A 27,428-nucleotide genomic window follows, 5' to 3' on the forward strand; every position below is an offset into this window, starting at 1 on the left:
ACACAAAGGCAACATGCCCACCTCATGTACCTGGTGTTCAAGAAACATGAGTCACATAAGTCTAAAAAAAAATAAAGGATAAAATAATAAAATGAAAGTAGTGTTTGGGGATCGTTATAACACCTTTTGCACCCACCAACAACAAAATAGAACATACACTGAACAACAGCAAGAAATATATCACACTGCTGTGTTAAATCCAGTGTGTTCAGTGGCAGAGCTTCCAGTTAATAAAAGCTTTCATCAAAGGCCAGCATATAGCCGTACACGGTCACATTGCCATGTGAATTTGTTTACTAGTTTCAATGTTGTTATATTTGATCTTTAACCATTCTAAAATACAGCCACTGAATTAGACACACGTGTTCAGCTGCACGATTAAGCAATTAATTTAATGGTCCAATGACATGACAACAACTCAGTGCATTCAAGCATGTAGATATGTTAAAGATGTTCTGCTGAAATTCAAAGTGAGCATCAGAATGAGGAAGAAAGGTGGTTTAAGTGACTTTGAATGAGACATGGCTGCCGGTGCCAGACAGGTCTGAGTATTTCAGACACTGTTGATCTGCTGGGGTTATCCCACAACACCATTTCTAGGGTTTCTAAAAACAAAAACAAAAAAACAAACATCCAGTGAGCAGCTCTCTAGATGAAAATGTCTTCTTGATGACAAGGGTCAAAGCAGAATTGGAGACTGTTTTGAGCTGACAGGAAGGCAAGAGTACCTCCAATAAACATTTGTTACAACTAGGGTATGCAGAAGAGTATGCACAACATGTTGAACTTTGAAGAAGATGTGCTGCAGCAGCAGAAGACCGCAAAAGCTGCCACTCTTGTCAGCTAAGAACAGGAAACTGAGGCTATAGTTCACACGGGCTCAACAAAAATGGACGACAGCAGACTGAAAAAATGTAAACTGGTCTGATCGGTCATCACTTGGATGTGAGGATCAAAATCTGGCATGCAAGCATGCATCCATCCTGCTTTGTATCAGTGATTCAGCTTGCTGCAATGGTGAGAGGGATATTTTCTTGGAACACTTTGGGCCCCTTGTGTCCACCTGTGTATTGTTGCTGACCATGTGCATTCCTTTATGACCATCTTCTGAAGGTTGCTTCCAAGAGGATAACGAGTCACAAAGCTCAGATCACCCAAATCTGTTTTTCTCAACATGAGTTCATCGTATTGAGATAGTAAGTGCATTCACCAAATCTCAGCCCAGTAGAACACATTTGGGATGTGATGGATTGGAAAATTCACATCATGGATGTGATGCTGACAAGCTGCAACAACTGTGTGACGCTATCATGTGTGACGCTTTTAGGACCATATCACCCCATTAGGGCTCTTTGCTCTCAGACTGCTGGTTTACTTGTTGTTCCTAGAGTATTTAAAAGTAGAATGGGAGGCAGAGCCTTCAGCTTTCAGGCCCTTCTTCAGCTTCCAATTTGGATTTGGAAGACAGACACTATCTCTGCTTTTAAGATTAAGCTTCAAACTTTCTTTTTGATAAAGCATATCAGGTGGATCAGGTGACCCTGAATCCTCCCTTAGTTATGCTGCAATAGGTGTAGGCTGCCGGGGGATTCCCATGATGCACTGAGTGTTTCTTCTTCAGTCACCTTTTTCACTCACTGTGTTTAAACACATCTTTCTATTCAATTATTATTAATCTCTGGCTCTTTTCCACATCATGTCTTTGTCCTGTCTTCATCCATTTACCTTCAACCGGTCGCAGCAGATTGCACCCCTCCTTGAGCCTGGTTCTACTGGAGGTTTCTTCCTGATAAAAGGGAGTTTTTCCTTCCCACTGTTGCCAAAGCACTTGCTCATAAGGGGTCATATGATTGTTGCTGAAAGACAGCAGTGAATAATTGAACAAGAGACAGAGTGACAGGAGGGTTTTTGCAAAGAGGCACACCTATTCATTCTGCAAATTCAGCATAGACACTGCTGTGTAGTTGTATGTACCTTTGTTATTTCAATGTGGCAATTTCAGTAGCTCTTTTTCTTTTGTAGTTGTTGTTGTTGTTTTTTGTGGGTTTTTTTTACACAAAACAGTTTTTTCAGTTATACTGATATGCTTTAAAACCACCAACAGTGGGACGACTGTAATAATTAAACACAGTCAACTACAGTTGTGATCACAAGTCCAGAATGTCACAGCAAGACTAAGAAAAGGGGCAAAAGTTGGACAGAATGCAACATTTTGTACAGGTAGACAGGTAGAACAATGGCTACTCTGTGAGCTTTCTGACTACAAAAGATATTGAAGTTCAAGAGAATGGTTAGATTATCATTATTATCATTATTATTACAAAGAAGAACGGACCAATAAAGTTACATTATCTTTCTCAAATCAAAGATAGTTGTAATTCACTGAGACTAGTCCGTAAGACCGAGTGATGTTAAATGCAATGCTGCCTCTGTGTGGTGTTGAGGGTTAATTACTCAAATGTGCTCTTCATGTTGCCCTGGGAATCAGCTGGTTGGCTCCAGGATTCAATTGTGCGACAGAAAAACAATGTATGAATATTTATATTTAAAATTATCTACAATGTAAAAGTAACTTAATGGCAATTAAAAAGAGGTTCCTTCACTGAGGGAAAAAAAGCCTAAATATTATTATTATCATTATCATTTTAAATGCACGCATCTACCAAAAAGGCAACAAATATCTATTGCTTACATCCTTCCTGTGTGTAGTCATCCTTGCAAAGGCAAACTCCGAGCATGGAAAAACCTTATGTGGAGGGTTTTTTTTATTTTTAAGTTTTATTTAAATGTATACAGTTACATGAAAAACATGTACTAAAACTGGACTGAACTACTATGTATACCCCACTTTGAAGTATTTAGATTATACTATACTATACTAGTTGGGAACTATCGCTGTTTAATAGTGTAGCGTGTACCTCGTGGTGGACTACACGTGGTTGATAGTTTGGCAACCGTGCCGAACCACGTGGCCATGTAAACAGCTGCATGGGATATGTGACAATAAGCTGGTTTCTGTAGCGTTAAGTCCGGGAAATTGCAGAAAATAGTTTTCTTTAAGATTTTAACTGTAAACATCTATAACTATACGTATATTAAAAACAAAACATGATAATAATAATAATAATAATAATGATATAATAGCAATGTAAATAATACATGTTCATATTAAATACAGACTGTCATAACATTGACTTTAAAGGTTAAACACGGTCGATTTGACAGTGCTGCCTCGTATTTTTGTCATGTATTTAGTGATAAAGTGAGACGAGAATAGTTATACAGTATTTCCTTGGAGTAGTAAAATTCAATGTTTCCTGTATGTGGGGTGAGGCGCGGGCACGACGCAAATACATTAGCTTGTGATTGGTAGAGATAGTCATGTGGGCGGGTCGGCGAGAGCGCGCGAAGAAGGGGAGTACCGAGCGCGTCTTCGTCGTCTCTGTCTTTCCTGTCCAATGTCCCATCGAGTAGGCAGGTCCACGTGCATACATTAGCTATTCTTTTTTAAATTCATCTTCAGACGTCCAGCTTCTCGTGTTTTATTGAAACACACAACAGCACAATGGTGAAGTTAGCAAAGGTAAGATTACGTCATTCTATTTTAAAATAGTGCGTGCGTTTGTAATAGAAAGAAGGCTTGTGTTTACGCACGAGGCCTTTAAGCAGAAGTTGGTGCGTTTGTTAAAAAAAGGGGGTGAATTCGCGGAAAAAGAAAATGTCCGCTCAGGTAAAGCAGCGATTGTCGCCTTTTTTTTCTTTTTTTTTCTTTTTTTTTAATGAATCAACATGGTGGTGGTGTTGCCGCATTTACTACGCCTTTTTCGTTTGCGATCAGCCATGTTTGTGCCTCGCTTTTGGCTCTCTGGCCTGCTAAGCTAAACCGCTGCTTAGTGTGGATTTCGTGCGCGCTCTCGATTTAAGTATGGCGTATAGAAAGACTAAAACAAAATCAATTTATGGCCAGCCTGCCAACCTGTACCAACATTTGTTAGAAAACTGTTGTAAAAACCGAAAATTTGACCACGCGGCTAGCTTAACCACTAGCATTAGCGCATTCATACCCGGACTTGATTCTAATTTACTTCATTTTGTGGAAATATTGGTAGTTCTCGGTGTGAAGTTTAAATTGCCCCACTTAAAAACTTTGTCACGTAACGGACTTTCTAGATAACTGTTCGGCATATATTTTTATATATATATAAATATAATTTTTTAATGCTTGTCAGCAAATGGTAAAATTACCCAGCATGCTAGCTGACCGACCTCTAGAGCTCCACGTGGGTTCTGCGCCTGCTCTGAGTGACACACGAGGCAAGCAACCAAAACCGAGAAACCCCATCGGCGCGCACAGTTATCATTTGAGTGGCTTATTTTAAACTCACGTAACCGTTTGCCGTTGATGATTTAATTATTGAACAAGCGGCACGGCCCTCCTGTTTTATATTTTAACCGTGGAATTCCACGTGGCCTAAAGCCCCCTCATGTTTGCGGACATGCTGCAGCGGGTGCCATGATTGTTAGACCCTCTTCTTTACCGGAATCTATGCTTGGCTACTTGTAGGGCTCCATTATTGTTGGGTTTTAAAAACATTGGTAATAACAATTTTTGCATTCCGGGATTTCTTTTGAAGGCAGCAAATAAGCAAGCAGCTCAGAAGAAAAAAGCCCCTCCACCCCCTAAAGAAGTTGAGGAGGAATCCAGCGAAGAGGACAGCAGTGATGAGGAAGAAGAGGTACAAAGACGTTGTCTCAAGTATTTTATGGCTAAAATGTGGTATTAAGTGTTTTTTTTTTTTTTTTTTTTTTATATTTTTTTTTTAAAAAACTGCAGGCTCCTCCACCTAAAGCGGTGAAGAAAGCCACACCAGCCAAAGGCACCAAAGTTGGAAATGGCACTCCTGCCAAAAAAGCAGAAAGTGAAGATGATGATTCTGGTAAGTAATAAAGGTCCAAAATGAAACTACTTGAATGATACTCATATCTCACGTATCTCACATAACCAGTATGTAGGTGAAATTTAGTCTGGACTTTAATATATAGAGATTGACCTACTTTGTTTGTTTTGATGTTTAAGGATCATCCAGATGTTAGAAAGTGAGTCCCTCTAACGTTATTAAATGCATCAGGCATCGCTCAGTTAAGAAAAACGTTGTTTTTGACATTTAGTTACAACAGTGAAACAGATGGTCTTTAGAAAGAAAACCTTCAGTTATGAAAACTGCTGTTTCCACTCAACTGGTGAATGTGTCGTGTTGTCTAAATTCATAATATACATTCTTGATCTAAACAAGATAAAATCTTAAAATGAGCATAATATTGTCTAAGACGATTTTGCTATTTATTATATATAGACGAATCAGAGGAGGAGGAGGCCCCCCCACCAAAGAAGACACCTGCAAAAGCAACTCCGGCTAAAAAAGCACCAGCCAAGGCAGCTGCTGCAAAAGCAGAGGAGTCAGATGATGATGAGGAGGAGGAGGATGGTATGGCTTTTGGTATTGTGTGACTGATAGTAATTACCGTTGTACTGTGTTTTTAATAAAACTGTCAATGGCTTCATTTTAATCTGATCCAAGTATTTGTGCTAACAGTCTGGTGATGTAATGCATCACAAAACATCCTCCATTTCTTGGCATGCATGTGGTTGTTTAGTACTCATGTGTGTAATGTACGGAGGAAAAACAAAGACAGCGCTATGTCTTCGGTACCGGTGTGTATTTTGCTGTCTGCCGGTCCTATCCTCAATCGCTGTTACAACCTAATGCCCTTTTTTGAACTCTAAAGAGGTTTTGTTGAAATTTTCTGCAATGAAATGAACAAACTCGTTTTTTTTTTTTTTTTTTCTTGTCTAGATGAATCTGAAGAAGAGGCCCCACCACCCAAGAAGGCAGCTAAGCCTGCAGCAAAGCCCCCAGTAAAGGCTCAGCCTGCAAAGGAGTCCTCTGATGATGATGATGATGACGAGTCAGAAGAGGAAGCCCCTCCCCCCAAGAAGGCTACTCCAGCAAAGCCTGCAGCCAAGGCTGCAAAGGCTCAGCCTGCTAAAGAAGAGTCATCTGAAGAAGACGATGATGAAGACGATGATGATGGTAAGACTGATCCTCACATTTTTTTTGTTTTTAACAGGAGCCATTGAAATAGTTAACATTGTATGATGATCAACAAGGGACTTAATACTGATCACGTATGATGTCACCTTTTGAACTATCTGACACACAGTAATACTCGTTTTCAATGCACTTGAATTCGGCCACAGTTACTGTGAGATTTACGTCTTCGGCTTTGATTCTGCTTTTTAGACTCTGAAGAGGAAATGGACACTACTCCTGCTCCAGCAGCCACCAAGGCAAAGAAAGCAGGCATGGTTAAAGCCAAGGAAGAGTCTGAAGACGATGAGGAGGATGACGAAGATGATGACGATGAGGAGGACGACGATGAGGAGGAAGAAGAAAGTAAGTTTGGGAGTTTAAAAAAATAAATAAATATAAATTAAGTGAAAGTGTTATTCTCCCAGTTCTTATAAAGTCACTCAAAAGTGACCACCACCCTATAATAAAGCGGTGTGTGTGCTGTAAGATGGCTTATGTACTGTACTTTGTTGATGATGTGTACAATGAAGACTCACTGCCCCACTCACTTTCTCTTTTTGTCGTCATTCTCCTTTCTGACTAGAACCCACAGCTGCGAAGAGGAAGGCTGAGAGCAAAAAGGACACTCCACCTGCCAAGAAAGCAAAGTCAGAAGGACAGGGTAAGAATAAATATATTCTGCCTGTTTTAATAAGCTTTCTTTACGTTTATCAACAAGAGGCTTAATGCTAATCCTAAAATGTCAACATAAATATCAATAATGCATTTTTACACCAAAAGTAATTGAAGTGTTTTCCCTGTTTGCCAGTGTTTTCTCTGTTTGTTGGAAACTTGAACTCAAGCAAAGATTTTGATGAGATCAAAGCTTCACTGAGGAAATTCTTCTCCAAGAACGGCCTTGAGATCACAGACGTCCGGTTAGGAGGAAACAAGTAAGAATTACATTTAAAACAAATCATAGTTAATCCCTTCGGGTTGGCTTATTCTTGCCTATCAAAATGCACTCGTTGGGTATAAGTGATTGATTTTGAGTGTATCACAAATATCAGATGTGTTTGACTGGTTCTGTTTGTATCACCATGTAGTTGAGATTAACATCTGAAGACAGTTTGGCCATAGCCGGTTGATAGAAACAAGTTAATGGTTTACTTGGCTTGTTAATATTTAACAGTTAACAAGTTAAATTTATGGTAAAATATTAAAGTATCCTGTCATTGTAACTGGCATGACAGCGCCCTTGTTTTATTTGTAAAGTTAAAAAAAGAAGCTGGTCTGTGACACTTAAATTCATTCACTGCCATTGACGTCTATAGCCGTCAATTGCAGTGAATGAGTCAATGGGTTTAACTCATTCACTGCCAATGGCTGGCAGTGAATGAGTTAAATTCATTGAAGGTGGCATGTCTGATGTTGCTTGCATTTTTAACTCTACAGGAAATTTGGCTATGTGGACTTTGCATCTGAGGAGGACCTGCAGAAGGGCCTGGAGCTCAATGGTAAAAAGGTCATGGGCCAGGAAGTGAAACTGGAAAAGGCCCGCAGCAAAGAAGGCTCGCAAGACACCAAAAAAGGTAATGGATGTCATGAATTGAAACATTTCTTTGTGGATGGAAAATAATTTTGTTCCTGTACTCGCTGACACTGACATATGGCCCACAGAGAAGGACGCACGGACACTGTTTGTGAAGAACCTTCCCTTCTCCGCAACGGCAGATGACCTGAAAGAGATCTTTAAAGACGCAGTAGAAATCCGGGTGCCTCCTGGCCAGAATACTTCAAACAAAGGGTAAGAACAAGCTAGGTTGTAAATTTTTTCAGCATAGTAAACAGTTGAAGTTATGGGCAGTAGTTGTAGAACATGAACTGCTGATTAAGTTTCATCATTATCACTCAGTTCCTTTTTTTTAAGAGTATGTTCCATGTTTTTGTTTTGTTTTTTACAGTATTGCTTACGTAGAGTTCAAAACTGAGGCTGATGCAGAGAGAACGATGGAGGAGACCCAGGGCTCTGAAGTACAGGGGAGATCCATCATCATTGACTACACTGGAGAGAAGAGCCACATGGGAGCCAGAGCATCAGGTAAGCTTGAGATATTTTGTAGAACTGTGAGACAAACTACTTGTAACAAGCAGTTCCAATAATTTCAATTATTAGAATGCACAAGTATCTATACTCTTAATGAAAGTGTCTGTTTGTATGGCCAATGCCAGTTCTGCAAATGTACTGATCTATAGTGAACATAACATAAGACAGCTGAAGAATGTTTCATCTTTTCTTTTTGTAGCATCTGAAGCAGCCAGCAAGACCCTGGTCGTGAACAATCTCTCCTTCAACGCAACAGAGGAAGTGCTGCAGTCCACATTTGAGAAAGCTGTTTCTATTAGGATTCCACAGAGAGATGGCAGACCCAAAGGGTGAGTGTCTGTGTGGCCACGGGTAACCCCAACGAGGGCTTTCAATCTTTCAAATGTAGTCATGGTGTGTAAAACACCTGCGCCTTCTCTTGAGCTCCTGTAAATCTTCCTCGTGATAGTACTTGGAGTCGCACAAGAAGTAGAGCCAGTGCACAGTTAGAACAGGCCTGCCCACCTACATGGGTGTTGCCTATGTCTGCTGTGCAACAATTACAGTAAACTTTCTAAAATGAGAAAATGAAAACATTTTAACCCTAATAGCCCTCAGTGAGACATTCAGATGAAGCATTTCAAAACAGATGTTGACTCTTTTTCTATCGTTGTTCTTCTCTCCTTAGTTTTGCTTTTCTGGAGTTTGAGAGCACAGATGATGCTAAAGATGCTCTAGAAAATTTCAACAACACAGAAATTGAAGGCCGATCAATCCGACTGGAGTACAGCCAGAGCAGAGATTGGAACAGGGGAAACTCAGGTAGGTCATGAAACCAATCGGTTGTCTTTTTAGTTGAGACTCTTCCAGCTGTGATGAAATCTTTATCTCCTGAAACTCTGTGAAGATTCAAAGATAGTCAAGTCCTGAGCTGATCTTTCCTTGAATTTTAATTTGTTGAATTGTTTAGATTTGCCCAGATGGGTATTATTTTGCTTATTTACATGATGCCATCTTCTCTACCAGGTCCAACTAAAACCCTCTTTGTCAAGGGTCTCTCTGAGGACACAACAGAAGAGACCCTCAAGGATGCCTTTGAGGGTGCTGTAGCAGCCAGGATAGTGACAGACAGAGATACAGGGTCATCAAAGGGGTAAGTTTGAACAGGTGCAAACACTCCTTCTCCAGCACTTCTCTTGAGCACCGCTCTGTCTAACAATGACAGTGTACGGTTTCGTATGAGAAGGAGAGCAAAGTCGCAGTTAAACAGGCAGCTGCCTTAGTGGCAGTTGCCCATGTCTGATGTGAAACAGACTCGATGTGGTTTGAATTGGATGACTTTGCTCAGATGAGTTATTTAAAAACCAATACTTCACCCGACAAAGTAAAATAGTTTAATTCATGGCACTGCATTAGAATTACATTTATTAATTAGAATCATTTTCCATTATCTCGTCCCCTAACCTGTCTGGCTCTATAGCTTCGGCTTTGTGGACTTCAGCAATGAGGATGACTGCAAAGCAGCTAAGGAGGCAATGGAGGATGGCGAGATTGACGGCAGCAAGGTGACTCTGGACTACGCCAAGCCCAAGGGTGAAGGTGGCTTCCGTGGAGGCCGAGGTGGCGGCGGCGGCTTCGGCGGTCGAGGTGGCGGCAGAGGAGGCCGTGGTGGCTTTGGCGGTTTTGGTGGTCGTGGTGGCGGTGGAAGAGGACGAGGAGGACCTCGTGGAGGTGGACGCGGACGCGGTGGTTTCGGAGGTAAGGGATTAAACTCCTAAACCTGTGGCTACAATGGTCATCTTTTCAACTGACTTGCAGCTTTAAGCCGGTAGATTTTTACATTTGTTGTTCCAAGAGTTAACTGAAACAGAGCGATGTCTAAGTGTGCCTCTTTATCTTTGTTTTGTAAAATAGCTAAACATGCTGCCTTGTAGATTAAGTTGCCCGTCTTTCTTGTTTCAGGTGGAAGAGGTGGCGGTGGCTTTGGAGGCAAACCCCAGGGGAAGAAAATAAAGTTTGATGACTAAAGTCTTAGTCTATTTTACTTTTTGAAAGGACTCTGGTTGCATCAGTTTTCAGAGCTTTTGGACATTCCACAAAGCGTCATTGGTATATATTTAACTGTTAATGGGCATTTTAGCCCTTTATTTAGACCCCTCAGACCTTCCATCCCCCCTTCTGTGCCAGAATGGTACTTCTGACCTTTTCAGCTTAATCAAGACGTGAATACTGAATGTCCTAAATGCAAACCTGCACCTCACGCCCCTGAAGCACACTTGCTTTTCTGGAGGAATAAAATGGAATAGATCAGGTTCGCTGTGAAAAATGTTTGGTTTTGTCAGATACATTGTGTAAATTTAAACCGTTTGTATGATTTCATTTTACCTTTTGTAAAAAGAAATACACTTGTATCCATATGTTTTGTTCTTATTTTGTCACTTAGTTTACTTTAGAAGCTAATTTTTACTGTAATGTGCAAAGCATATTTTGATAAGAGTTGAGTCCTTCCTCATGAGTTGGATGTTGAGAATGACAAATGTTCACATTTTTGCTTGTTTTGTGGGATGCTGTCGATGTCTGAGTTGCAAATGAAAGACCTCTAATCTATGTAACATAAAATATTTGTAGTGCATTGACTAAATTTTTTTTTTTTTTTTCCCCATCTGACGATTTTCAGACGATTAAAACCTTGTATGTGGTGATTTTTAAATGACTCTTGCAATAATTTGTCTTCAAAGTCATGTCCTTTAGACAGGGTCCACTTTCACTAGTGCTGATCAGTTTCTCTGTCAATGGGATATGTGCAGACTTAAAGTTGTCTCTAATTAAACCACTACTCAAAAAAAACATCAGTTCCAGCTAAAGTTATCAAACTATTTACCAGTCTTCCTCCAATTTCAAAGGTTTGTGAAAAACTAACATAGTTTGAGAAGGAAATGATGTCGTTGATGTTTCAGTCAGGGTTTACTGACAGAAACAGACCATAGCACAGAAACCGTACTGGTGAAGGTTATAAATATCTTCTGGCCTCTGAAAGTGCACTGTGTACTTGTTCTGTTGCACCTCAGTGCAGTGTTAGATAATATTAATCACAATAGTCTACTACAGAGATCCTGTTAGTATTAAAAGATGCACTCCGGTGGTTGTGGTCACATATCTGATAGACAGTTGTGTATTTAAATTGGGAGTAATCTTATTTAACATAAGTTGGTCACAGTGTTCTGTGCTAGTATCAGTTCTATTGACATTATACATGCTTTTCTTTTATAAGGTAATATTAGAAAACAATGCATATAGTTTGATTGCTGTGCGGATGATACTTTTATAGTTTTATGTATCCATGAAGTGAACTAAAGGCTTATCTGAAAGGCCTGAATCACCCATAAGTTCACAAGAAATTGAGGTTATTGTAATCAGCCCTAGAAATCGTAGAAACGGTTTCTAATTAGAATTACTGAATGCATGCATCATTATAAACAGGCTGTTCTGAAAGTGCTGAAATCCCAAGATGAGAAAGAGATCCTATTTCTTCAATGTTGGTTTCTTTTTATTGGCCCCTTGTTAAAGACCTCATAATCATAATCAAGCAATTCAGGCTCAGACTGCTGGTTTACTTGTGGGCCTCCTTGTGGAAGAATCTCCAAGTTTGTATTCAGGAAACAAACCTTTCTGCTTTAAAGATTAGTACATCAATGCAGATGGCTGTCCGTCCCCAAGCCTGCTTCTACTCCAGGTTTCCTCCTATTACAAGGAATTTTTCCTTCCCACCATTGCAAATTGCTCGCTCATAGAGGCTTGCTCCATTATTGGTATTCTCTCCAAAACCTTAATGCGAATTGACGCTATTCACAATTTGTTACATTATTTTGGATGTTTGTGATCTGTAGGCCAGCAGTTTTTTTTATTTCTTGTTTAACTATGAAATTTCATAAACCTAAAACCTCTGGAATGTATGTATGGTGTTCATATTGAATATACAGAATAAGAAAGATCTGAATAGAAAAATGGGGTTTGTTGTGAGAGGATCTGCAGGACTGCGGAGCTAAGAGCCCTGACATCATGGCGTCAGGACAATAATCTGCCTCTTAACATCAGCAAGAACAAGGATCCAGGACCTCTACTGACAACGCTGTAGGAGGAAGGCCCCACAGATCCTCTCTTATCCCACCCACCACAGCCATACACCTCTCACACTCCTTCCATCAGGTAGGAGATGCAGGAGCATCCAGACTCGCAGATTCAGGGACAGTTTCTACCCACAATCTATCAGTTCTACTGAACAACTGAAATATTAGACAGTTGGTGCAATCACTGCACACACTGTACATGTAAATACATGTACAGTATTTTTAGTAATTTGTATTTATATATTTCTTTATGTTACGTATGTGTAATCAGTTTTTTTTTTGTTTGTTTTTTTTGTTTTTTTAAGGGGCTTTGACCTAAAAATTTCATTGCTGGTAGTGACGTGCCATTGTTACCTGTATATAACTAATTAAACTTGGACTTGATTTGATTGAGCTTTATCCCAAGAAGCTATAGCCTACGCATGATGACACACAGACACAGTGTCACTAGATTATCCTCTCAGCTCTTAAAAGTCATTCGGGCTCCAAAGCAAAGTTTGCTAATCGTCATGAAAGTTAAGCGTTAAAGATTTCATCTCATAAAAGCAGATTCGTTTAAACAGGATTTCTTTCTTTAATAATACAACACAACAGAGCATACAAACTGAACACACTGGGGCCAAGTTACTTAATAAATGTTTGTCTCCTAATGACCTGCGAGTATGAACTCTGCTGCTTTAAGCACGGAGCAAGGGAATTAAAACGTGGATACCTGTCCCTCAGGATACAAAAACTCTTATTGTTATCTTTACACACTTGATACCTGTGAAAAATGTATCGAAAGACTTGAACTGTGACATTCTTTCAAATTAAATCAAATACACCTGTGGCTGTGGCAACCTCCCTTCTGAATCAGGGAGCAGCCAAAGGTAGCTCTAAAAGTCAATAAAATGCTTGTTGGGAACACTTGCGGTTTATTTTACCACATACAAAGTGGACAACAAGCACGATGAGGACTATGGGAATACCAGGCTCTGATCCTAAAATAAAACACCATAAAAAGATTCCAAAGATTAGACAAGAAGGGGATTATTTTGTCTGAGGATCACGAGTGCTTTGAATACATGTTGAGATACTGCTGTACTAAATAAGTCAACCACATGGTGCCGCTAGAGGGCAAGCCGACTGAAAATGAGGCGCAAGTAAGCCTGAGAGATTTGCACTCAGTACGAATCAACTCGTCTTAACACGCTTTACCACAGAGGTAATGGATGTCTGATAGAAAGCAGTTCTTTATGCAGATTGCCAAAATCATAAAATACAGCAGCCAGCTTCGAATCTGACCCAGGGGTTAGGCACAAAAAGTGATTGCTTGTATTCAAACAGTGATACAGTTAGCCTATGTCAAACAAATCTCATGAATGATGTTAAAACACTTTGAGCAAACAACACAAACAACATTCCTGTCACAAGCCAGAAGCTGCAGTCAGAGTTTAGCAAAGTGACTCCTGTGTATGCTTTATTCATCTAAAAGGCAAAAGGTGTGAGTGACATTAAAAATGTATTTTTGTTAAGGGCAGGAGAGGTTCTAACACATATAATATAATCGTTCTATTTCCTCTCTCCCCATCATCTTGTGTATCTTCAATGATCAATTATCACATAAAGGCAAAAATGCTAAAAAAAAGTCATCTTAAGAAGCAAAAAAGTTATGTAATCCAGGCAAGTAGGTGACAAAAACTATCAGCAAACAGCACTTCTATAAAGGACGGGCTGTTACTGTAACTCTGATCTCTGATTGTTCACATGTAAGAGGACTCGGTGCGACCTGACTCGGAGTTCCTGTGGCAGGAGTGTCTTTTGTCAGTGACACCAGCAGACAGGAGACAGCGCCATGCTGCCATCAGATGGCTCTCCCAGCTGAACAGGGATCTTTGTTCCTGTAGGTGCCTGGGCAGGAGGCACTGATGATGGCACCACTGAATACCTCCATTGAGAGGTTTGTTGTACCACCCCCAACCCCTCCCTGCCTTCAACACTGACAGAGGTCACGCTAGCGTTTCTCTGTGGCCTTGTGACGGTCGTCTGCAGTGACTGCCGTGCTTTCTTTTCTGTTTCAGGACTCTGTTGAAAGCTTATGTGGACAGACAAGAAGACACATAAATAAACACTGAGTGTTATCTCATCTGATAATCAGCTAATCTAAATAATCTCACTCTAGTTCTCTTCACGTATGTACAGCAGTTACGTACAGCACAGATAATGATTGTAAAGATTGTGGGGGTTTTGTATGCCACTTTATCCATCCAAAACACATATTTTTGAAAGAAAAGGTGCAAGCTTTATTAACTTTATTGTTTTTGTATAGTGTTTTTTGTCTTAATGTCTATAGCAGTTATCTCAAATATCAGGCCCAGGGACCAGAATCGGCCAGGCAAAGGCTTCAATCTGGCCCACCGGAAGGCTTTGGGAAATGTGAAGGAGTGAATAGAATTTGAACTTTAAATTACATTTTCATAAGTTGGACAGCTTTTTCTATTGACAAACACCTCCCCAACTGCCATTCATACTACACCAAAAAGTTAAGAAATACAGGAGGATTACAAGCCAAATCCTAGCCTACCCTAATCCTAACCCAGTATCAATAGTGTTCCACAGTACTACCCTACAAACATCTATGACTTTTTCACTACAATAGTATCGTTTTTACATTTCCTGGATGCTTGTAATACTGAAAAAAAATGTGCTTGGTTTTTCATTCGTGGGTATTACGATGACTCTGCAAAGTTCTACTGCTGCTTTTACACACTGGGATCACCTCCGGTGTCATGTCTTACAGGAAAAATGTAAAAAGTCTCTGTAACAGGGTTTATAGGGCACTACCGTGGAACAATAATAGTGACACTGACTGATCAGCACCATGATATCTGTATCTGCTCTCATGCCTGAGTGCAAACAGTTTCTGTGTGTGCCAAGGATACATCAGTTTACATAGCTGACTCACTGGTATGCTGGATAGCAGTTTCGATTAATAAACACTGGGATACTGTTACATAGCAGTGTGATTTTCTGCCTTGGGCCAGTGACAAACAAATATGCAGTTTATTTCCAACTTCTCAGCCTGTAGACGGCTCTCAATCTAAGTCTATGCAAAGACATTCCCATCTTTTGTTATGTCAGTGCTGCTGCTGTAAAGGTCTTTGAAGAAAATAGAGGGTTGGTGTGAAGGGTTGCATCCCTGTCCACCTCACCCATTGGCCACGCTGACATCAAAAGCTTCCTCCAATTAGTGTTAGCAAATATTCGGCTCCTGGTCTACAGGCTGGTTGGGAAACTGGCTGTGGACTGACCATACAGCACTAGTTTCCCACACAGTGATAACAGTCACCGTGGTGAGAAATTCACTTTAGATTAAAGTAAATGTCGGCCAGTAGTTGATAAGCCTGTGTTTTCTTTTCTTGTCACTTTGGTTGGGAAAAGGTAGTGAAGTAAGAATTGGTTGCTCTGCTGTGGCTGTTTTACTTGCTTGGGTGCTTGGGTTTGGGACGGCTTAACAGCTGAAAAATAGGAACACAATTAAGGCAGAGGAGATACCTTTGACTCTCACCATTTCCATTGTACATTGCAGTACAGTCACTATTTACTGACCTCTGTGTAAACTAGTTGTCACTCCCTGTTCGCTATATGCAGTGTGGAAAATTAAAACTCAGCTATTGCTCAGTCCTATTGTCAGCTCATACTCAATAAAACACACCGATAGAGCAAATTCACAATGGGGAGATTTCGGTTCCGATCCTTTGTGGGTTTGACTTCCGATCACTCTGTTTAACAAAGGGGAAAGAGATAAAACTTAAGCTATGGTTTTTGTGCCGGTGAGTGTGTCCTGGTGAAATACAATACAGAGAAGGCAAATTCCATTTCTGCATGGCTTCTGTTGTCCTGAAAGAGATTGTGGAAAACAAGGGGGTATTTGTTTCCTTTTGCGATGCCCTCGTTATCTTTTTGTGAGATAGCTTCACTGCGGTGTAACAGTCTCAGCAAGCGGACTTGTTGAAAAGTAATAAGAAGGAGACACGTGACAGAAAAAGTGGGAAATGCCACAAGTAGCCAGCGCATTTCTGAAGACAAATACAAAAGAGGAAAAAGGGGCACAAAGTTCAGTGAAAACCTGAAGTGTTTGTAGTTTTTTGAGATCCTTTCCACCTTCTGTCAAAGATAGATCCTTTGGGGGTTGCATCAGGAAAAGCATCCTGCGTAGGAATCTGCCAAATCAGATAGGCAGGGTGGCACACCCGTGTCATCAAGGGAGCAGCTAAAAGTCGTTTTTTAACAGGCTATAATCCAACCTGCTGGATTATACAACACACATATTACGCTAGTAGAAATGGATTGGGATTCATGTAGGTTTTTTTAGTCTAACTTACTACTTCAAGAGCTTTGAGCTTTGGCACAGAATACTATATATTTTATGCCATTTTTAAGCACTTTATCTTTCACACATTTATTAATTTTTATTGAGCATATCTTTGGATCGGCCCTTAATCCCAACTCCCCTCCCAAGCGAGAATTCTCTACTGTAGGCACATTGAACGTCTATCTGTTAAAGTATACCACAATTCCTTGGTTTTTACTTCCACGTAGTTTCTTTGGGAAGATCAATCCACTGTTGTTGGATTTATCTTATTTTCAGACATTTGATGTAGATAAAGTCAAACACAGTGTCAATTGTCATGATATTTATTTACAGATGGCATTCTCTGTACATGACGATTTTTACGTATATTTACATTATGCAGACACAACCACCACCAACCACAATCGGTCATTTACATTCCTTTATCGTCCGTTGCCTTAAGTTAAAAGTAAAAGGCAAGCCCCCCCTTTTCTCGGGAGACGATTAAATTAACATGTCATAATGGTCGTACCAGCAAGAATTTAAGTTCACAGTGTCATTGTAAACCCCTCAACCAAATTCACGTCAAGTATATCAGCACATTCAAATCAAAAGAAAACATGTATGTAACAAGTCGTTTTCCCCCCCAAATAGTTAGCATATATGTAAAAGAGCTCCAGATCAAGTCAGCGAGTGTAGGGAATACAACAGTACAGACAGTATCAATCTTACTTTAGGAGCAAGTACTGCATAGGAAGGAATTGACATGATATAGTGACCAAACGTGATCAAAGACAAAAGAGTTTTTGTCCAAATCATTGAGGTAGAGAGAGTTGTTTGTTTCTCTGCATGACATCCTTGTCCACATGAATGCAATGTGCAACACTTTGAAGACTGCTAGCATAACTGCAGGCTGTACCCTGGCTGCTAGGGCGTCCCACTAATACTAGCTGCCTCTATATTTTTGATATTCACCCAAGAAAACATGATTTCCCACGATAAATCCAAAATAAGACATAATATATAAAATAAAAGGCATTTGGGATTTTGTTCACCACCACAATTAATTGTTTTCACATTAGTGGGTTCAGTGTGATTTGGTGATGTTGTGATTCATGACAATTCTAGATCATGTCGGAAGGATAAAGAGGAATAAGTCTCTGTCATTATTTTTTTTTTAAAAAGACACAAGAGAATAAAATACCCACCAACTTAATGACAACTTAATCAACTTAGTATGCCCATTGATTTAGCAGCACAGTTTGGTTTTCTCTGAATCTGTGTGCCGACGGGGGTTGGTCCTTAAAAATGCCAACGTAAGCACACAATTCTAATTGAACTTAAAAAAATAATAAAAAATAAAATAAGCTCTGTATAATTTACTTTTGATAATCCTCTTCAAGAAATTGCACAACTGCTCACAAACAGAAAATTCAAATATTGTCCTGGTTTCACTCCACATACAGCTTCTGATAAACTATACCAGGAGGTTTGGCTCCTGCCTTACAGTGCGATGCACTTCCTCATAGCAGTCACCGAGGCAAGGCTGAGCTCGCTCGGTATCGCTGTTCACCCGGTGTTCTCGCCAAGCTATAGGAGCTCCACCTTTTGTGAACAGACTAGTTCGCTGTTGACCAGATTCCACATGTGCTGGAGGTCCGACGGGAGCAGCTTGTGCACCACAATCATGTTCTTAAAAAAACAAGGTTCTCGGTTCAACTTGCTGTTCTTATTTTTCACCAAGCCAAACGTCTTAAAGGCGTTGTGTTTGACAGGCGTGACCTGAAGTACCTCCAGGCACATGCCCAAGAAGACATCGTCGATGGGGAAAAGCTCCAGCGTGTCTGCGGCCCAGTGAAGCCTACTCACGAGACTTCCATCCATTAGAAAACCGCCTCCACCTGCGTATGGAGGGTAGTGCGTCTTGTTATACAAAGCCTGAGGGATGTGATATTTGTTGTCCTTTTTACGAATAGGCTTCGCTTTGAAAATCACATCCCCAACAAACAGGTTCTTCCTGTGTCTGCTGTTTTCCAGGTATTCAAAAATATTTTTCACGCTGACAAAGACGTCATCATCCCCCTTGAAGACATATTGCACGTTGTAGCAGTAAGTATGGAACCACTTGAGGAAATGGGTCTCCTTGAGAGTCAGGTTGAAGAAGCTATCTAAGAAGTCCCACTGAAGAATATCGTTGTAAATCTGGTCTTCATACTCCACAAGTTTCTGATGATTTGCCCTTTCTGCCTCATTGGAGGACTTACCAAGAAGAAAGAGGGTCTTTATCCTTTTGCCGTCCACCACCTGCTCTCTGCCCCATGTTTTTCGGATGACCTCCCTGCGGTCATACTGAGTGGCCACTGATTTAATCACCATCAGCAGATACACCTCCCCTGTGCACTTCTCAGGGTGGTTGAGGGTCATGGGGAAATATCTGCAATGCCGATAAAGCAAAAACTGCTTGAAACTGTCCTCGAGGTTCTTGAACCACTCGTGTTTAGAAAAGTTGACATTGGCGCTACAGTTGGAACTCTTTACATCCCAAGTTGTGGGCCTGCCGTCCTCAGGGATTCTGGACTTCTCTGTGGTGGTTGGAGCTTTTGGCTTTGACTGGTAGCTGCCAGACTTCCAGAAACTTTTTATCTGCAGGTATGAGTCAGCTCCAGATCCTGCTTCCTGAGCAGCATCCAAACGAGCGTGCCTCTCCAGCTCGAAGCTGATGCTCCCTCTCTGGACGGCCAATGCAACCACGGCTAGGAGAAACATGACACTCACCCTCTTGTACACTCTCCAACGATCTCTGCTATTCTTCCTGGGGGAAGATAAAAATCATGGGATTCCAGTTAGACACGGCAACATTATACCTTGTAATAGAGGGAAAGTTGATTATATAAACATTGTTAGTGAAAGGCATATGTGTGCAGTGTATACAAAGATTACCTCCAGGTCTTTATATCAAACAATGAGAGCTTATTTATTTATTTCTGCAGAGATTTGTGTATTGCAAAGTGACAAATGTTCATTTAGGATTAATTATTTAAAGAAAATTTAAGAAAAAAACACATAAGGGCGAAAATCATCAAAACTATAACACAACACCCTCGGAGGGTACCTACATAACAAACATGTTGCTGTATAGACAGAGAAAAGACACACCGATTGTCAGCATACCCACACGTCTCCAGAGATTCATTTGTAGTTTTGTGTATGGCCTAAAATGTAGTTGGGAAAGTCCTATGACACCTGGACAATTTTCACTTGAAACGTCATTTATAGATTACACAACCTATAGAGGCTTCACTATTACCATGTTTCTAGAGAAAAAAAACCCCACCATAGATATATAACTTTCTATAGAAGAATAGTCATGAAATACGACTTATTTAACCAGCATCTGTGCTGTCTGTGGATTTTAAAAACATGGATTGTACTTCAGATTTTCTTCTATGCCAGGCAATATGGCTCTTTATTGCATTCATGATCAATAAGACACTCCTCTATTCCTGCATGGGCCCCTCTACTTCTGAAGATCACTATCTCCCCCCACCCCCATCCTCAAAAAAAGTCCCTCCTGAAGCCACACAGTGGACATACAGCTACAAGTTACAGACAGGTGTATTTGTTCTCAACAACATCAGTAATAATAATAACAACAATAATAATGTGATTAAGTCCTTAAAACTCTATAAGAGATCGATTCATTTTGCTTCTCACTAAATATTGTGGTTTTTCTTTGTTTGGTTATTTCAAAAGCTAATTCTCAACGTTCAATTGTTGCTTTCTCCTTGTCTTTTCCTTTTTCTTTCTTTTTTCTTTTTTGCTTATCTGACAAGCCTACTTTCTAATAGACTTTAAAGATACAGAAAATCAGTTGAAATAAGTGAAAAAGAGGTTACGGTCAGATCAGACGAAAAAAAAGAGAGGATAAACTATCCGTAATTAAATCTTTTAATAAAATACGCCACTTACATTTTTCCTTGTGCGTCAGATTCTTTGTGATGATGTGCCGGCGATGATCGATTAGTTTTGAGTGTTTTTGTTGTTGTTGTTTTTTTAAAGGTAGAATGACTTTGCTTTATGTAATTTCCGCTTCTTGGAAAAAAGCTAAACATTCCTTTCCATCGAAACAGTCTTAAAGCATCAAGCGTCCCGTGTAAGAGAGAGTTTAAAGGTTTTCAGGGACTGTGGTGCGAATGTGCGCTGTATGGTCTGCGCCGCGGAGAGTGCGCTCAGGCGCAGAGATCCGCCTTTAAAAGCTCAGCCGCCGTTACGTAGCCTAGACTACACACACAACAGTTAATGAATGAACAGAGAGGGATGCATAGTGTCCACGACAGGCCAATTAATCATCAGCCGACTACCCTTAAACCTGCGACAAAGCAAATATTGAACTTCTTGTCATTTATTTACTTACGTAGACGTATGTCGTCTGTATGAGGCGGATGAAGAGTGGAAAGGTGGCTTGTCCTGATCACATATCTGTGAGGGTATGGAGAGAAGGCAGAGTTTTTTTTCACCAATATTCAACAAAATTGTGGATTCCTGAGGAATGGAGAAGAAGCCTGTGGGCGACTTTCAAGAGCAAGGATCATGTACAGAGCTGTAGTCGACTACAGGGGATGAAACTTATGATCCATGCCATCACGTTATGGGAAAGGGTTGCTAAAGCTAGGATAAGAAGAGAGGTGATCATCAGTGAGGAGCAATATGGCTATAAGCTGAGAAAGAGGTCCACAGATGCAATGTTGGCTTTGAGAATGTGGATGTAGAAGCATAAATAAGTCAAGAGGAGCTGCATGGTGTCTTTGTGGCGCTATGGAAAGCATGCGATAGGGTGCCGGGACAGGAAATGTGGTATCTGGAGAAAGTCTGGAGAGGTAGATGTATGCACTGGAGAGAAGAGGAATGACATGGCGACAGAGAGATAGCAGCAAGACTAAAAGAGAGGGTAGCAATGCTATGATGAATGCTTTTGAGGAATCGTGTGAGGGTTTATATTGTCCCTTTCCTGATCACTCACAACTCACAACAGTAGAAACGAGTACATCAGAGGGACGAGCTCAGGTTGAGAGGCTTGGAGACAAAATTAGGCTGGCGGTTGGACATGGATATGTTGAATATGGAGCTGTCAGGCAGGAAGAAAAGAGGAAGACCACAGAGACAGTTATGGAGGAGGAAGGAAGACCCATATCTTTTGTAACAAGAAAGATTTATCCAACTAAACTGTATATATAGTTTGGATTATTTATCTAAAGAAACATAAAGTGGTAGCTCGCGCTTTGCTCTCCTCTGCATTTTCATATTCCACTTGTTTGTACCTCATGCCCTATAAAGACTGCGGCGTGCTATAGCAACATAAGCCCTCTATACAGAATAGTAACCATTAACTTTGTCAGATAAATGCAGTAGATTGAAGTCAAGTACAATACATAAGTCCCATGAAATGTCACACAGCTGAAAGAAGAAAGAATGTCACACAGCTGAAAGAAGAAAGAATTCCTTTGTTTTTTTAAGGCAGGTATTTGAATATAATTGTTGGAACCAGTGTTTTTGTTAACATCTGGTGTAAGTCCTGTAGAAATGTTTGCAAATAAGAATCAATCAGCGATATTACATTACAGGAAGTCTTCCTCATTTCTCCTCATTTTTACAGTCTTTTGAACAGCCAGAGAACTCAGTTGTTAAGGTCCAACCTCCACTTGCGTTAATCTAATGAAACTCCCAAGATATCAGTTATCAGACTATTATTAAGTAAATCTGACACTAAGCCCCATTAGTTTAGGTTCAGTGTGTTGTTTTTTTTTTACTGATATTCTTGTTCTTTTCTATGGCTGTAGCCACTACAGAAGAAAAAAGCAAGTGATACACTCTGTCCTCAGTATTTTTGCATTGTGATGTGGCCGAAAGCAGCTGGTTATCCCAAATTATTTATTCTAAACTGTGAATTACTGTTAATAATTGATTAGATATCCCACATGTTTGAGCTTTTACCTTTTAAGTAAGCGTTTCTTTACTTGCCGTATGATTAAATCTGATTTACTCTCCAAAAAAAACAACCCTCTCACTTCTTAGTGTACATCTCTTTTCTGTGGGATGGTGTGGATGGGATTTTTTTGTATAAGCAGAAAAGGCTTTTTTTTAAGCATTCCCACTTTAAAATCGATTATTTCAGGTGTATACAGTGGGGCAAAAAAGTATTTAGTCAGCCACCGATGTGCAAGTTCCCCCACTTAAAATGATGACAGAGGTCAGTAATTTGCACCAGAGGTACACTTCAACTGTGAGAGACAGAATGTGAAAAAAAAAATCCATGAATTCACATGGTAGGAAGAATTTATTCATAAATTAGGGTGGAAAATAAGTATTTGGTCACCTCAAACAAGGAAAATCTCTGGCTCTCACAGACCTGTAACGTCTTCTGTAAGAAGCTTTTCTGTCCCCCACTCGTTACCTGTATGAATGGCACCTGTTTGAACTCATCATCTGTATAAAAGACACCTGTCCACAGCCTCAAACAGTCAGACTCCAAACTCCGCCATGGCCAAGACCAAAGAGCTTTCGAAGGACACCAGGAAAAGTATTGTAGACCTGCACCAGACTGGGAAGAGTGAATCTACAATAGGCAAGCAGCTTGGTGTGAAAAAATCAACTGTGGGAGCAATCATCAGAAAATGGAAGACATACAAGACCACTGATAATCTCCCTCGATCTGGGGCTCCACGCAAGATCTCATCCCGTGGGGTCAAAATGATCATGAGAACGGTGAGCAAAGATCCCAGAACCACACGGGGGGACCTGGTGAATGACCTGCAGAGAGCTGGGACCAAAGTAACAAAGGTCACCATCAGTAACACACTACAACGGCAGGGAATCAAATCCCGCAGTGCCAGACGTGTTCCGCTGCTGAAGCCAGTGCATGTCCAGGCCCGTCTGAAGTTTGCCAGAGAGCACATGGATGATACAGCAGAGGATTGGGAGAATGTCATGTGGTCAGATGAAACCAAAGTAGAACTTTTTGGTATAAACTCAACTCGTCGTGTTTGGAGGAAGAAGAATACTGAGTTGCATCCCAAGAACACCATACCTACTGTGAAGCATGGGGGTGGAAACATCATGCTATGGGGCTGTTTTTCTGCCAAGGGGACAGGACGACTGATCCGTGTTAAGGACAGAATGAATGGGGCCATGTATCGTGAGATTTTGAGCCAAAACCTCCTTCCATCAGTGAGAACTTTGAAGATGAAACGAGGCTGGGTCTTCCAACATGACAATGATCCAAAACACACCGCCCGGGCAACAAAGGAGTGGCTCCGTAAGAAGCATTTGAAAGTCCTGGAGTGGCCTAGCCAGTCTCCAGACCTCAACCCCATAGAAAATCTGTGGCGGGAGTTGAAAGTCCGTGTTGCTCGGCGACAGCCCCAAAACATCACTGCTCTCGAGAAGATCTGCATGGAGGAATGGGCCAAAATACCAGCTACTGTGTGTGCAAACCTGGTAAAGACCTATAGTAAACGTTTGACCTCTGTTATTGCCAACAAAGGTTATGTTACAAAGTATTGAGTTGTATTTTTGTTATTGACCAAATACTTATTTTCCACCCTGATTTACGAATAAATTCTTTACAAATCCTACCATGTGGATTCATGGATTTTTTTTTCACATTCTGTCTCTCACAGTTGAAGTGTACCTCTGGTGCAAATTACTGACCTCTGTCATCATTTTAGGTGGGGGAACTTGCACAATCGGTGGCTAACTAAATACTTTTTTGCCCCACTGTATAAATCTTTGGCCTGTCACATTATTCTCTAGGAAGGGCAAAATAAATAACAGAGCAACAATGATTTGCTAAAGTATTGTAATATTGCTTTATGGTTGTCCACTGATGTCAGAGGAGGTGCTGGGGTCAATGAGGCAATGCAGAGCAAACTACACAGTTTTTTTTAATCAGGTCTGTGGCCATTGACAGCCATTGTATGACAAAGAATTCCTTTTTCTTTTGACATCGCATACAAGGGATGCCTTTGATCCATTCTCAAGGAAGGTTTGTTTTTTGGATAAAAGCATAACTTTAATGTGAGTCACAAATCTTACTTACTCTGAAACAAAGGGAAAAATCCCAAATCAATCATTACAATGGGTGAACGCAATATCACGATGGTGAGGGCATGCACAATACTGGGGTTTGTGCAATATAATTGATGTGTTTCCGTTATTGTTATCTATACTGTCCTCTGTGTCCACTCTCCTTGTCATTGTTTGTTCTAGTATAATGTGATCACTGTTTTTGTCCTTGTCACGTGACCTGTAAATAGTGTCTCTGTATGTTTTTACTAACTTGTGTTTAACACCAACCTGCCAGAGGGTATGCAGATGGAAATTAGCCCAAGGCTATAATCTGGCATATTTTCATTTGTTAAAATGTTCATTAATATGTATTGCCCCTCTTTCTAAAAAATAAATAAATAAATGTTTAATCAATAGATTAAATGAAATTAGATTAAATAGTGGCTGAAACTCTTGCTTGCAGAGCTGCCTTAACCAAAGCTGCTCTTAACCCTCGCTGTGGCAAACCGTGTGTTTCCGCCTCCTCGTTTTCTGGAGAAAGAACAACAAAATGTCTGTCTGCGCTTCAAAACAGGAATTTTTTAATACGAGCACAGCTGCGATCCAAAACCTCTCCTTCCTCTGCTTTTCTCCCCATTTCCTGAATCCAACCAGTCATCCTTCTCGGGGCCATGTGCATCCTGTTGCCTGCTGGCTGTGTTTTTTCCGTTTTGATTTTTTTTTCAGCCCCCCCCCCCCCCCCCCCCCCCCCCCTATCTTATGTGGATTTAGTCTGTAGCAGTTCTGCAGACGAGTGAGTTGGATATGGACATCACAGTACCTGATCTTTTCACCTGGCCACTTCGCTGACAACATAAGGACTGTCAGCTGAAGAATGAAAATAGAAGAATCAAATCTGCAATGCATATATGAATATATTTTTTTTTATTTCAATCGTGGATCACATCATAGAGTTATGAATCCACAGAAAGTTATCAAAGAACTCTAACACGATCCCTTTTCATATCTGTCCCTCACGTCGACAACCACCAACGACTGTATCAAAAATCTTTGCCGACTCCTTTATGACTTCAGTCTAATTCTGCTTATGGAGGAATTAGAGAGTTGAGCTGAAAGGCCTGAGAAGTTGAGTGGATGAGAAAAGGATATTCTTAATACAAAATAAAGGAAAAAAAAAACTGCCAGTACTTTTTAGGGTTTGGGGAAGAAGTTTAACACCTGAGGGACTTTGGTCGTTACTTTGTCAACTAACTAACACCAGTGAACATGCTTAGGAAAATATGTCTTCTTCCTCTTAAATACAACTCCAAGCTCCTCGGTCACCATGAAAGAATTTACTGCTGGACAAGAAAAAGGTATCCTAAGGAGATTGTTTCTTTTCTTTCCTTCTTTTTTGCACTCAAGTCATCACTTGAGGACCTTTCTCTCTAAGAAAGGATAGAACAAAGGAGGTGTCACCAAGCCATGTTATAAATGCCACTTTCAGCCATGGCTACAAGTAAACACCGGGCTCCCCTTTAGCCAACCAGACTTCATTAGGCTCAGTAAACACTAAAATAAGGTCAGATTCGTCTCACTCTACGGTTTTTTCCATGCTTTGCTGATTTTGCTGACAAAAGTTTCCACTAATACCATATTAGTGCTGATGCACTTCCTGTTTTGGTTAAAATACATGACTCATTTAGACCTCCGGAAGCATACCAAAGAGAAAGCTGACTGAATGATATTAATTATATACTTGGCGTGATTTCTTTTAAACTGCTGTTTTCAAGGTGAAAGATTGAGCTGAGCCTATAGCTTTACCCCACCTCGACTCTGCCTCGCTGTAATCTTAGCGTGATGGGTTTATTACTCTAGCCAAACTGTGAAAAAACACTCAGTGGTAGTTTTCAGCTGGTATGAGTCACTAATCCCGTGCCTACCTCCTTCTTGATAAAGACACTCCGTAAACTCAAGACCCTCTCAATGGTAGGCCAGCACCTCGAGCTGCCTCTTATCTGGCATTGGTGTTTGTAAATGGGTAAATGAGTAAACCATTGAAAAAGATTTGTCGAAAGGTTAAGAAGGTGAAATTTTTTTGTGTGTCAAATACTGTTTGCAATCTTAAAAAATAGACCCTCATGCACAAATCCAGAAATGCTAAAGTCACCAATAGACAGGTCTTTCTGGGTGACTGCAGATATCAGAGAGTGAGATTTAAAGCGTCCTTGAAAACCTGCAGCAGGGATTTGATCCCGTGTATACACAATAACAAAAGTTTAACTGGTTTCACAGGAATTTCCCAAAGGTTAAACATGTCACAAAAAGGAGGAATTCATTTTTTAGTCTGTTTGATTCACACTTTGTCCTTTGGACATTACAATGTTTGGTATGAATGTTTCTGTTAATATCTCATCTCTTCCAATCCTGTGTCAAATAAATCGAATACAACAAGAACAGAGAGCTTCATGTCTTTAGCAGAGCAGCTGCGGGGCTCGACTTCACGCATGTGTTCAAAGGAATGGTCTGTGAAGGTTCTCAGTCATCCAGGTCATCGTAGTTCAAAGGAATGGGACAGGAGGAAGCAGGAGGTGGGGGAGACACTGGGATGCAGTCCCTTCTTGGCTGGCGTCACTCCTTTATCAGCAGTGCACATGGCTCCCTGCTGATAAACACAACTAAAGAGGGTGCCGGTGATCCTGATGACATATAGGGCTGTTTAGTAGCAGAAGTGGGACTTTTTGAGCACAAATTAAAAAAAAAAAAAA

General features: G+C 40.5%; 2 protein-coding genes across 2 annotated transcripts; one reads left to right on the plus strand and one right to left on the minus strand.

Annotated features, from left to right (window-relative positions):
* Positions 1-3,397: 3,397 nt before the first annotated feature.
* ncl (nucleolin) lies at positions 3,398-10,867 on the plus strand. The gene is made up of 16 exons (XM_005730320.1): positions 3,398-3,583; positions 4,635-4,736; positions 4,835-4,937; positions 5,355-5,486; positions 5,856-6,092; positions 6,303-6,455; positions 6,676-6,753; positions 6,901-7,024; positions 7,527-7,663; positions 7,752-7,878; positions 8,036-8,172; positions 8,378-8,507; positions 8,846-8,979; positions 9,184-9,310; positions 9,638-9,915; positions 10,120-10,867. Exons 1-16 carry the CDS (start codon positions 3,566-3,568, stop codon positions 10,182-10,184), a joined length of 2,082 nt encoding a protein of 693 aa, XP_005730377.1. The 5' UTR covers positions 3,398-3,565; the 3' UTR covers positions 10,185-10,867.
* Positions 10,868-16,945: 6,078 nt separating this feature from the next.
* b3gnt7 (UDP-GlcNAc:betaGal beta-1,3-N-acetylglucosaminyltransferase 7) lies at positions 16,946-20,829 on the minus strand. The gene is made up of 2 exons (XM_005730323.1): positions 20,587-20,829; positions 16,946-19,429 (listed from the first exon to the last, which is right to left on the minus strand). The coding sequence occupies exons 1-2, from the start codon at positions 20,727-20,729 to the stop codon at positions 18,208-18,210; spliced, it is 1,365 nt and encodes a 454-aa protein (XP_005730380.1). The 5' UTR covers positions 20,730-20,829; the 3' UTR covers positions 16,946-18,207.
* Between the last annotated feature and the right edge of the window lie 6,599 nt (positions 20,830-27,428).

Source organism: Pundamilia nyererei, unplaced genomic scaffold (genome assembly GCF_000239375.1).
Source record: "Pundamilia nyererei isolate P.nyererei 1_Seehausen unplaced genomic scaffold, PunNye1.0 scaffold00036, whole genome shotgun sequence".
In the NCBI taxonomy this organism is placed as follows: Eukaryota; Metazoa; Chordata; class Actinopteri; order Cichliformes; family Cichlidae; genus Pundamilia; species Pundamilia nyererei.

Bases quoted from the DNA above. Each gene is read 5' to 3' on its own strand.
- b3gnt7 (XM_005730323.1), bottom strand. From the start codon at position 20,729: ATGTTTAGCTTTTTTCCAAGAAGCGGAAATTACATAAAGCAAAGTCAT. The intron at 19,430-20,586 runs GTAAGTGGCGTA...ATCTTCCCCCAG, and splicing joins TCTGACGCACAAGGAAAAAT to GAAGAATAGCAGAGATCGTT.
- ncl (XM_005730320.1), top strand. The intron at 6,093-6,302 runs GTAAGACTGATC...TCTGCTTTTTAG, and splicing joins TGATGAAGACGATGATGATG to ACTCTGAAGAGGAAATGGAC. The intron at 8,980-9,183 runs GTAGGTCATGAA...CTTCTCTACCAG, and splicing joins TTGGAACAGGGGAAACTCAG to GTCCAACTAAAACCCTCTTT.